The 12,137-nt window shown below is 39.8% G+C and overlaps 1 protein-coding gene across 1 annotated transcript in view; it reads right to left on the bottom strand.

The window, feature by feature from the left end:
- The window catches only part of bmpr1aa (bone morphogenetic protein receptor, type IAa), a 49,982-nt gene that overhangs the window by 2,731 nt on the left and 35,114 nt on the right, over positions 1-12,137 (bottom strand). Inside the window, exons 4-12 of the mRNA XM_020626673.3 lie at positions 8,286-8,448; positions 7,907-8,009; positions 6,530-6,629; positions 6,356-6,443; positions 5,458-5,593; positions 4,391-4,583; positions 2,105-2,402; positions 1,676-1,851; positions 532-662 (exon numbers count right to left, since the gene is read on the bottom strand). Coding sequence (XP_020482329.1) covers positions 532-662; positions 1,676-1,851; positions 2,105-2,402; positions 4,391-4,583; positions 5,458-5,593; positions 6,356-6,443; positions 6,530-6,629; positions 7,907-8,009; positions 8,286-8,448 — 1,388 coding nt within the window. The remainder of the gene's footprint in view (positions 1-531; positions 663-1,675; positions 1,852-2,104; positions 2,403-4,390; positions 4,584-5,457; positions 5,594-6,355; positions 6,444-6,529; positions 6,630-7,906; positions 8,010-8,285; positions 8,449-12,137) is intronic.

Genomic DNA, 12,137 nt, shown 5'->3' with positions numbered 1-12,137 from the left:
TGATGGATAAAATCATATTTACTTACTCTGCTTTTATTTTCAGTCTGATTAGCTGCACATTTCTCTTAACTTCCTGCAGGTTTTTCAATCAACTTCACTCAAGTGTGTCAAACTGACCATTGTGAAAATGAGAAATGTGTACAACTGAACAGTGCTTCAAGGTAGTGACCATGAGTCAGACTTTAAGAGCTGAAACACAACAGGTTCACAATGCACTCTCTATTTCCACACATCTGTCTGATACCAAATATATGATTTATAGGAACAGATAAAGTGTTTATTGAATAAAACACTTAACTTCACTTACATCAAATAAACTGACCTCACTAACGGTATTATTTAGTCTCATTTGATTACAGTAAGTAGTTTTAGATGTGAACCGGTCCATTAGTAGCTGCAGAATTTCATCACAGCATGTTTTATCTTCACTGTGTGAATGTTAACATTGAGCTCATTGGAGCCGCACAGGGCCTTTGGCTTCAGTTCAAAGCTGATCTCAGGTCAGTTTTCTGAGTCTCTGTTGAGTCTTACCTCGTCACTGTTCCAGCGGTTTGACACTGTGGGCCGCAGTCCTTTAACGCACACCACCTCCAGCATGTCCTCATAGGAGGGGTCAGAGGGCACCATCTCATAGTACGGCAGCTGGTAGTCCTCCACCATACCTGAGCAGAGAAAGAGAGAGCAACAATCTGATGTCAACAACATTCAAGTTTATTTGCTGAACAAGAGAAGAAGAAACAGAAAGGGAAAGGTCAACAACTGAAACTACAAAGTGTTGGACAGCAGCCTTTGTGTTTACTGTCCACTCACCTGTAGAACACTGTCAATGAATCACCTGTTTGTTTGGCATTTTTAGAAGTCAGTATTCAACTGTTAGAAACCAATAATTTAAAGACAAACAAAACCAGATTGATGGACAATAAAAACATTTAACATATTCAAACCTAATCTTAATAAATCAATGAATGTGTTAGAAAGCAAATACAGTAAATAATGCTATCCAAACACAGTGATCACTTTCATTTTTCATTTATTTATTTTTAAGGTGCCTTTATTTTAGAGATAGGTCAGTGCATAGAGTGGAAAATCCAAGGATAGAGAGTGGGGAATGACATGCGGGAAAGGAGCCACAGGACTGATTCGGACCCAGGCCGCCCGCCTGGAGGACTACAGCCTCTGCACATGTGGAGCATGCACTAACCACTACGCTACTGGCGCCCCGAGATATCACTTTAATTTGTTTGTTTTGTCGAACAACCAGTCCAAAACTATAACTTAATCGCTGTGGTGATAATTTGATCCCTAGTGATTATGAAAGCATTACATCTTAAAATGTAAGAGAGAAAAGAAAACAGGTAATATTTGACATTTGGGTTAAAAAATGACTGAGAAGATTAGTCAATAATCAAAACAATTGCTGATGTTGACAGATCATTTAAGAGGCCACAACAGTGCGGTTAATTTTGCTCGCCTAGAGTTAAACAATCATTGAAGCTCAAAGTTGATTTAAACCGGTTGGGTTGTTCCCTTCTTCCCACACTTTTCAGACAAATGCTTATCAGACATATGTTCAGTCTAATCCAACACAACTGCTTCGACATTACTATAACACCTGTAGTATTCATGTGTTGCTGCCATACACGTGTTCTTCACGTGTGTGTTTGTGTGTGCATACCTCCGGTGACGCAGCGTCGGGCCATCTCCCAGATGACGAGGCCGTAGCTGTACATGTCGGCCATGATGTAAGCCTGGAAGTGATTCTTGTTGAGGCTCTCGTCCAGGACCTCGGGGGCCATGTAGCGCCTCGTCCCCACTCGGGTGCTCAGAGGGATGTCTACCTCGTTAGTGTCACTATGGCAACAAAAAGAGGGGACAGTGGTAGTCAGATTAGAGTAGTACAGAGAATTCATCTTCCTATAATATTTGGTTTATTTTTTAAGATTATATTTGATGAGACACACTACTATCTAACATAATGCTTTAAATTAAAACTGATCACTGAAACAGTTTCATCATTGTTTTGTCATTATTTTAATTTAGAAAAAAAAAGTAAACAAAACTATTATCAAGTGAAGTATAAGATTATATATCGAGCATTGCTCACCTGTTGAACTTGACAGCGAGGCCGAGGTCGGCGATGCAGCAGGTGCCGTTCTTCTTCATAAGGATGTTTTTGCTCTTCAGGTCTCGGTGGGCGATTGCTGGTTTCCCCTGCGTGCCGTAGATCTCTGTGTGCAGGTGACAGAGGCCGCATGCAGCCGAGTACGCCAGCCGCAGCAGAGTTTGCGTGTCCAGCGTGGTCAGCCTCAGGTAGTCGTACAGAGAGCCGTTCTCGTGATAGTCCGTGATGAGGAAGAGCTGCGTAAAGGCGCCTGTTCCTTTAATGTCAGCCGCTATGAAACCTGCAGGAGAATGTTGACAGGTCAAATCTCCACTGATGACATAATATAACAATATGTATATACTGTTTATATATATACATGAATACATACGTATACAACTGTAGAATAAATGTACCACAACTTTAAGGTACTTAAAAAGACACAACCAGAGTAACTTTAACAATATGTTTTATGTGAAAGATTAAAGTACCTGATCAGTGTTGTAAGAAAAAAAAAATGTATTAACTACAGATTTTGGTGACTTCACAATTTCACACTGATTGGACTTTCTCTCCTTCAGGCCCTTACAGACTGACGTATTCATCTTCAGACAAAAGTTTCTAACTTTGAACCAACATCTTATATTTTTATTTTATTTTATCCTTTTTGTGAATTGAATCAGCAAAACTCTGCAGTTTTTTTTATTATTTTTAATCAATTTATGTTTACATTTATTTTACAATTTTGAAAATGTACAATGTGACCAAACAGCACAACAGGTTTTATTACCAGTTGCTGCTGAAGATGTTTACCAAATATCTGGTGTCCAATTACCTTTTATCTTTGAGATTCATTTAAAAAAGTCCATTTGAATCTTTATATTACATTTTAAACACTTTTATCTTTGCACTGAAAAAGTCTGTTTGGTACAGAATTTCTATTTGCAGGGCTTCCTTTTCAAACACTCAAGATACGTTAATTAAAGTATTTTCTTACAATCTGTTTTGATTCATTTTCTATAAACATGAAAGTCAAAAGTATGCCTGTTGTATCTCTTTCCGTTGTCCTCCTCTCTCCAACTGAATTATAGTTTTCAGTTCATCACACCACCTTCTGTCTCTGTTTAACAGCCCATCATCTTGGTGTGTCACTAGTCTGACAGACATTAGGTGTCGTCGCTGTCATTAGTAGTAGTTAAGGTATTGATCCTCGAGTCCTGCAGACTTCAGGCGTCTCATTTTCTCTGAGCTCACAGTTCACTCTTTCACTAAAGTACTCTGCTAGTTTGTATTTAAAAAAACAACAACTTCTCAATCCTTTAAACAGCCGCCAGGTGTCCACATGAACACTAAACACTGATACTGGTGTTAGTGACTGAAATCATTCCTCCTATTCATACGGGTCACCAAAAATTCCCTTCATAACCCTTATGTACCAATCAGTATCAGGAGTAACTGTAACTCCATTGCTATATGAGGTAACTAGTAGTGTATCAAGTCAACCACTCGTTACATGTACTTTATGTGAAATATTCAACAGTTATAGTGCAGGAAGAAAAACTTTGTCCCACTCCAAAGACAGTACAAGAAATTCTAATCTCACGAAGCATCGTGCTTAACAACAAGCTTCTACTAAACGAGTTGTCTGAAAGCCCAGTGCAGCTCACGTTAGCTCAGACATAGGAGGAGACTCTCCACACAAACAGCCGGCTTGATTATACATCCAAGCCCACTCTATGACCTGTAAGCCACGACTAAACAGACCGACATGTTGTTGATTAAATGTTTCCCATATCAACTGTTGAGTCTGTCGCCTTCAGAGAACTAATAACCAAATTCCTAAATATTGAAAACAGCTACATTATATGAAATGTGCGAATTTGTTCCTCTCACACTGCAAAAGCAACACTATTGAGTGAACATAAATATGAGTATTGAAGCAAAAAAGTAAAGTTACTTTCCCAACTAACGAGTTTCTTTTGAAATAATAATAACTTTATTTGTATAGCGCTTTTTAAAAAGAAGGTTTTACAAAGTGCTTTGACAATGCAGAAGAAAGCATAACAACAACACATAATGCAGTAACTTCACTAGTAACTCAGTAACTGTAACTAGTTACTAATTTCCAGTAACTCGCCCATTGTTGTTACATAAGTGGGCTAATGTGTAAAGTGTTGGAGGACTAAATGAGAAAAATTGTCCTCTTGTATTTAGATTTTATTTTCAATTGTAGCTTGAAAAGATTCTGTTTAAGGTGAAAGTTTAATAAGAGATGGATGTGATCATTACCAAGAATGTTTTCGTGTCTCATCAGGACGGTCTGGTAGATCTCAGTCTCTCTGAACCAGCTGGCTTCCTCTCGGGTGAAGAAGACTTTGACGGCCACCTTCTCTCCCCTCCAGCGGCCCAGCCACACCTCGCCGTACCGCCCCTTCCCGATCTGAAGCACCATCTGTATCTGTTTGGCGATGGTTCGCTGCACCTGTACAGGCAAGAGAGAAGAGAGAGACAAGAGTTTTTATCGTGCTTATTTTGATGTAGTTTTATGAATATCTTTTCTGTCTTTTATAGCTTCAATCAATGTTTTTTAAAGGATGTGTTTGCACATCTAACTTTCTCATAAAGTAGGTGTGAAGGGCGACTAACTCTTACGTGAAAAGGAGAATTCCTGCACACTACTCTTGCTCAGTATGACCAATTTATTAGAAAAAAAGAAAGAAGAATTGTTGCAGAAAACAAGAAAGAATAAAATTCAAGTAGGCCCACAGTCCATATTTTTTACAAAGGTCATTCAAAGTAGTCGTAAAAATTGTTTCCATTTAAAGCTGAAGCATTTGATTGGCTGCAATTTTGATAATTGATTTTGACGCTCAGTCCCACACAGGTCACTAGAAGACATGAAGTCACATTCTGATTTTTAAATAGCAACTTCAAATATCAAGACTCTGAAACTGAAAATCAGTTTGCAAAGAGTCAACACAGATAAAAAAAAAGACATCTGCTTGAGAGTCTGTCAAAACAGGAAAGAGTTCTTTAAGTGGGATGTTGTCAAAAAGTATTAATATTAGCTTCATTAATTAAAAGTAAGACCTGCGTCACTCAATACTAACAACGACATGCTTTAAAAACCCAGTTGTGACTCTAAGGCTGCAAATAATCGTACTCTCATTACAATATCATAGCAGCTAAATGTAAAAAAACAATGTGCACAATAAAAAGGAAACAAAGAAACTGGTATGTATAATTCTTGTAATCCTGAATTGGTCAAAGTCTTCTCTCGTTATTCTCAACATGGTACATATATGTATTTATGTGTCAAAGGTTTGTATAATGAGGGTGCAGTGTGGTGTCCCTACCAGCAGGGGGAGCCCCGAGCCACTGCCTGAGCTCTGAGATTGGTGGATGAGGTCTTTGAGCGACTCTCCAGATGGGATGAAAACTTCCGGCTCCAGATCTTTGTGATACCGCCGACGCTCAGTCTTCCACTTGTACCTGAAACACATACACACACCCAACAGCCAGTTAAGTATGATGCATTTCAATACACATACTTGTTCATTCTAAAGAACAATGGTTTCATAACCCCTTAATCATGAAGGTCTCATTCATTGCTGTTTTTATATTCTGTTTCCATTTTCACCATGACTTCTTAAAAAACAAACAAAAAAAAAAAAAAACACCTTTATTTTAGTAAAAGCCTTTTTCAAAATAAGAGCTGAGAGGATTTATTTGTGCATGTAAATGAAATCAGTGAGGGTAGGGGAAACAATCAGAAACAGCTCTCTCTAATCACAGACTATCGGAGGTTTCTGAGGAGTTGTTCTGTCAGCAGCAGAGTCCTCGACAAAATCACAAACACAACTAAGTGTTTAAACGTGTTTAAAACGCACAGTATGAAAAACAGAAATCACCATCACACTCAATATGAAAATAAACATCTACTGAAGAGAAAACTATCACAGAACGGTGAGATTATTATTATAAATTACAAATTAACTTTAGCTGTGTTTATTAGTCTCAAGTTGTTGACATTTTGTCAGAATTCCTCTCTGCTATACTAGAATACAGAAGAATGAACTAAAACATGTTTATCAAGTGCTGCAGTTGTTTTAAAGACAGGTACAAAGTCCATCAACGTGACGTGATTAACTGCAGCAATCCTCACATCAGAGTGTTAACTGATGTTAATGAAGTACTATATTATTATTATAGGGGGTGTAAAGTGCTGTGGATGATGCACAGGTGATGACCTACCTGTAGTAACAGACAACAGTGACACAGATCAGAGTGCAGCAGCAGACCATCATGGAGATCAGGAAGGCGAGCCAGTGGGGGCTTCCCTCTAGAAAACAGAACGGATCACAATGCTTAACTCGGTCTACGGTTACCTGATAAAAATCTGAACAATGAGAGGAGTGTAAGTGTTACCGGGAGGAGCCTGTGGGGGGAGGGTGGGCTGCAGGTCTCTGTTGCAGAAGTCTGTGTTGCAGCACTCAATAGTCCTCCTGGTCTGAGCTTTTGGAGAGTCCTGTCAATCAAAATGAATCATTTAGACCTGAACTGATCAACAGCTGTCAGGACCTGATCTGTCCGTGGACACACCTGACACCAACCAGTCTGATGAATTACACATAACACAGTTTTGTGTTATAGTTATACTTCCAGAAATGTTGAAGCATGAGAAAGCATAATGTTTTTTTGTTTTTTTTCCAACAGAAGATTACTGCCTCTGTAGTCTCCATATTTAAGAAGAGTCTGTGGATTATACAAGATGGACAACTTCTACAACTAGTGGTTATGTCTCTTGAATGCTGACTGGAGGGAAAATGTGTCCTAAAGGCTTAAAGGAACACGTAAAACACACAGAAACGAAAACAAGCAAGGGGAGAAACTTTCCTAAGCATTTCTTTAGTGTGTAGTGTCAAACAAGTTTAACTAATGATTTAAACCCTGTGTCCACCTCATGTTTTTTGGGGGCAGGAAAGCACTGGCTTTACACTCCAGACTGCTTGGATGAAGCAATGTTTTGGCTGAAAATAAAAGCGCTGCACATGCATGTTGTGTCTATGACAACAGTAACTTAAAAAACGGCTGTTGCATCACTGACGCTGCTCATTTGTTTTATATTTGAGATCATTTTTTCTCCAGTCACTATGAGCATCAAACAGAGGATGCTTGCCCTCCTACTCTGTCTGGACACAGACAAGGAGGATGTGGGTACACGATATGATCCGTAGGAGACAAACATATGGGGAATTTTATAAATTTTGCAAAGAACGCAGGTGACGTCAAAAAGTTGAAAGATTTTCAACTCGATGCGCTGGGCACTGCACTTTTTTTTCCCATGGTGGCCGCCTGCTGCAGCAGCAGCAAAGCCTTATCTTACTGGAAGGCTGTAGTGATTCATGTTGCCCTCTAAATGAACAAAGACTGATATTCCTTTTTGTAATATTCCCTGATTCATTGATGTGTTTGATTATTTTATCATCCAGGGGTTGTATCATATTTAGCGTCTTCTTTAATTTTCTGCAGTCGGAACTTTGTCACTGTATCTGTTGTACTGATACATTAGGACTGTGTTGTACTTACATTTCGTAGTGAAAGCTGTTGTATTATGCTTATTGTCTAAGAAAAAAAAACCTCAGGAACAACTGAAGTTTATGTCTTCCTAAATCAAGATCTAAACTGCTGTGTTTATGTGTGCATCTCACTTAGCGAACAGTGAGGCTAAACTTCTTGAGACTTGGCACCTTATAGAAGATATGTAAAATGAGTTTAAAAGTATACATTGTGTGTGTTGTTTACCTTGCACTGGAAGTGTGAGCCTTCGTACGTCATGCAGCCCGAGGTGAGGATGGCTTCACCGTGCTCATCTTCCTCAATGATGGCAAAACACTGACCGTTTGTTCTGAGGAGACACACAGATCAATCAAATATATGAACAATGATAGTAACTCTCTGTGGACAGCACGAAACACTGATATCTGAATATAAAAACTACAGTGAATCATATTAACTCAGGATATGAGGAGGTGAAATGAGGGGCTGTCTTTCACTTATTCAAAAGGACCTACACTTTTTGTAAGCACTTTTAAAATAATTTAACTTAAGCTGGAAAATAAATGAATTTCCTAAACTAAATTGAATTTAAAGTTCAGGCTTCTTTGAGAGATTCTCTACTCACTGGCAGGTGTTGTTGGTGGCGTCTTCAGGACAGTGTCCGGAGCAGTAACAGCTGAGAAAACGGGCAGCGTCCTCGGGTGCGATGGTCGAGTCCCCACAAGGTCGCTGTGCCCCAGGTTTAACCCCTGTCCCCTGCAGGACGTGGTCTGGATTCTGACCAGCAGCTGGACAAAAACACAAAATACAAACTGAGTCAGAACCAGAGACAGAGATTAAGAATTTATCAGAACTTCCCGGTTTCATGTGTGTGTCAGTGTAAAGAAAATAAAGGACAGGTTTTCATTCTTCAGTCTTTTCAGGAGAATAAGGAGGCAGAATCTAATCTTTATCTGAAATATAGGTGTGGTCCAGGGCTTGAGAAAAGAGTGGGGCTTAAAGAACAGACTTCATGTCATGTGACTCTTGCTGGAGGTGAAACATTTCTCCTCTATCAGCAGGGCTGCAGACAGAGGAGGAGGTGGAGGAGGACAGAACACCAAATAAGGAGTTTATGTTATTTATATGGCTAAGTGTGAGTGTGGCATTATAATCTTCACATTTGAGCTGTTTTTGAAGAGAGAAAAAAAAGGGACACACTTCTTTTCACATCAGTTTCATCAGTGAAAAGTTGTGATTCTACTTAAAAACACAGTAAGCCTGGGATTAGATCAGGGGGCAAAGGCCGCGGCTTGAAGGCAAAAAGTCATGCAGGTGATACAAACCCATCACCCAAACAACCTACAAGTTTAACGTTGCTTATTTAATTCTTAAAAGATTTTTTTTTATAAACTTGCACCTATTTGTTTATCTTTTGTCTGTTCTTCTTTAAAGACACAAGTAATAATAATAATTACAAAACAAGCTGCAAAAAAACCCTTATTTTTTTAATTACCAGAACAGATTCTTTCTAAGCGAATAAAACATTAGCTTGTTTATTTTTTCTTTTCCTCTCTTCTCTCCCTGCAGCTCTGAGTAAAAACACTTGGAGGTGTGTAGACGTGCATGCTGTCATGTCTGGGCATGAACTACCTGCACACCTACACTTTGAGCTGCCTGGTAGCCATGGTTACAGTCCGTCTGTCTGTACACTGTCTAACTGAGACTTGGTCCTGTGGTTCAGTGAGTGTACCAAGGGATCTAACAGAGATCTGCTGTGACTCTGCAGACTGGAACGCAGACTCTGACTCATGTTTGACACGGAGAGAAAAACAGAAACCAGAAAATCCACTGAAGACTCCCCGCTGTGACCTCGGACTCACACTGAGACGAGTCTGCACATTAAATCCTCCCCATCACACAGTGATCATCCACATAAAGCTGCAGCCTTTTCTCTCAATTCCAGTCCAACATCCAAACGGGTTAAAGACATCAAGTTGTTGTTTGTGTGTGTGTAATAGAGAAATGAAACTATGATGGAACAATCACATTAGCTGCTCGCTGGCTGCAGTGCATATTGCAATTTTTTTCATGTTGAACAACTAAAAACTGTCTGGTTTCTTTGTGGACAAAGAGAGTTACTGTCTCAGATTAAAGCTCCATGAAGGACGCTGTATACTCACTACTATTTTTTATTTTTAAGTGCATGCCATTGTGGAGGAGCATATTGTTTAAGCCACTACAAAATATAAAATCCACATTTAGTTTTAAACTGGATGCAACTGTTAAGACAAAAAACTGAAAGAAGCAATTTGGCGTTTGGCAGACGTGTAGTGACAGCAGACGACAAAGGACACCTCACTTTAAGTTGTTGGTCTTTTTTCTGAAGTAAGATTCATAAGGTGACGCTGCTTTTTCGGGACAAATCAGACAGAAATGACTAAGAGTGGTTTGCTTTTCATTTAGTCACTACTCTGCTTGAGAAAGACGATGGAAATCAGTGCAACAAGAATATACAAAATATGGCCTGGCTTCAACTACAAATTATTTTTGCACCCTATACATTTGACTTTACAGGTCATTATTTGAAAAAGTTACATTCTCAGCAAACTAAGAACATTACCCTCTGTTTTGAGGTTGCCCAATGACAATAAAGACATGAATCTTAAGTGTGGACAATGCTCATTGGTAGTGAGGGACATATTGACCTCTGTTCTTCCTGATGACAGGCAGAGGAGGGTCTTCATTACAACACAGGTGTTTTATTACAGCTTGAATCTGCTAATAAAGGTAAAAAACATTGACGTCATCCTCAACTCAACCTGAGACACTTCACAGACAGGTCACGCCTCCTTCTCAGACCATAAAAGCGCTCATTGGCTGAAAAGTTACGAGAGAGGGAGGAAGGAGAAGTGAAGGGAAGGTGGTTGCGCTGAGGCTGGAAATGGCTGCTCGCCTCTGTTTCTTTCCACATGTGTGCTTAATTGAGCCGGCAGTCAGAGTGGAGACTGAGGTCTGGCAGAGAGGACGCTGGGTAATCAGACTCTCTCCATGTGCTCTTAAAGTCACAGCGCTGCTTCAGACCGACTGTTTATTTACATCCAGCAGCAGCCGAGTGATGAAACGCTCTGATCACTCGTTCTCTGTGTATACATCTGAGCGGCCAGAGGAACCGTGAGCGATGATGATGTGTTTGATGATGAAGCAGCCGGTGTGGTCTGCAGACGCAACTCTAGCTCTGTGCTCATGCAGAGAAACTTTACAGCTGTGGGTTAGTCCATCACAAAAGAATTACAGACTGCAAATATGTTGTGTATAGGAAGATAACATTTGAAGCAGATATTAATCTGTACAGCTGAAAAAATAAATATAATGGAAATGGTTAGAAAAACAACAGCACTCACGTACTGTACATCAACTTCAGCTCTGGGAAGTTATGATGGTTTTTGGATGTTTTAGTGACTAAACTAAACAATAAATATGAAAGTAATCTACAGAATAAGCAATTGATGAAAATCATTGCAATAAAATAAAGAACATCCTGAATTGAAATGACAACACATGCATAGCTGATAATGATAAAACCAAGTGAAAGAGATATATGTGGGGATGTAGGTGTATGAGTTTAGAGTGTGTGTACTAAGTTAAGAGTGTGTGTACTAAGTAAGGAATGTGTGTGAGCTGCTGGTTAAAGCGGAACCACATTATGCTGCGCTGACCTCATGCACAGAAACTCCAGCATAACTCTCTGACTCTCAGAGCAATAAACATGATCGATGTTTGGGACAAAGACAATCAAGAAAGAGACATTAAAAAAGCTCATCATCATATCAACTTCAGTAGAGAGGGTATTTTATGGTATTGTCTAAAATTGCCTCAAACTGCCCATCTGTCTTTAGTATGGCTTCTAAATATAAAAAGGTGGCTGATGCGTGTTCTGGCTCCACTGTGACAAAGTCTGAAGCCTGCAGGGAATCATCAACACATCCTGAGCGACGCCTGCTGCTGCAGAAACACTGCTTCTCCAAAGAGACACAAGTAACAGGGGAGAGGAGGGAGGAGTGAGAGGTCAGATCAGCTGTCAACCACAGAGAAACCCAGAGGGGACGATCAGTGTCGCCTCTCTCTTCTCTGACCTTGGAAAACCAGTCAAAAAAGAGGAAGCAAGGGAGCAGAAAGAAGCCAGAAAGAAGACAGCCTGCCACTCAAAGTGAACAGGTGAGGAGAACGACTTGTACAGAAAAGGGTGCAGGTTTGATAACATGCATCCAAAGCGCTTTGAATGGAGCTGAATGTTTTTGGATGTTTATTTTGTCTAAAGTCAACGTGCTAAACATGAGCAGAGCTCTGATTCTGTCCACCATAGATTATTTATTTCAGCGCTGATGTTGAGGGCAAGACAGAAAGGAGAGACAGGTTCTCTCTGGTTTCTAGCAGTCATCACTTCCTGCAGATCGGCAGGAGAGGACGACACATCCTGAACTGAATCTGGCTCCTG

The sequence above is a fragment of the Labrus bergylta genome, chromosome 10, assembly GCF_963930695.1.
Source record: "Labrus bergylta chromosome 10, fLabBer1.1, whole genome shotgun sequence".
Taxonomy (NCBI): domain Eukaryota; kingdom Metazoa; phylum Chordata; class Actinopteri; order Labriformes; family Labridae; genus Labrus; species Labrus bergylta.
This window is presented reverse-complemented; position numbering and strand designations above follow the sequence as displayed.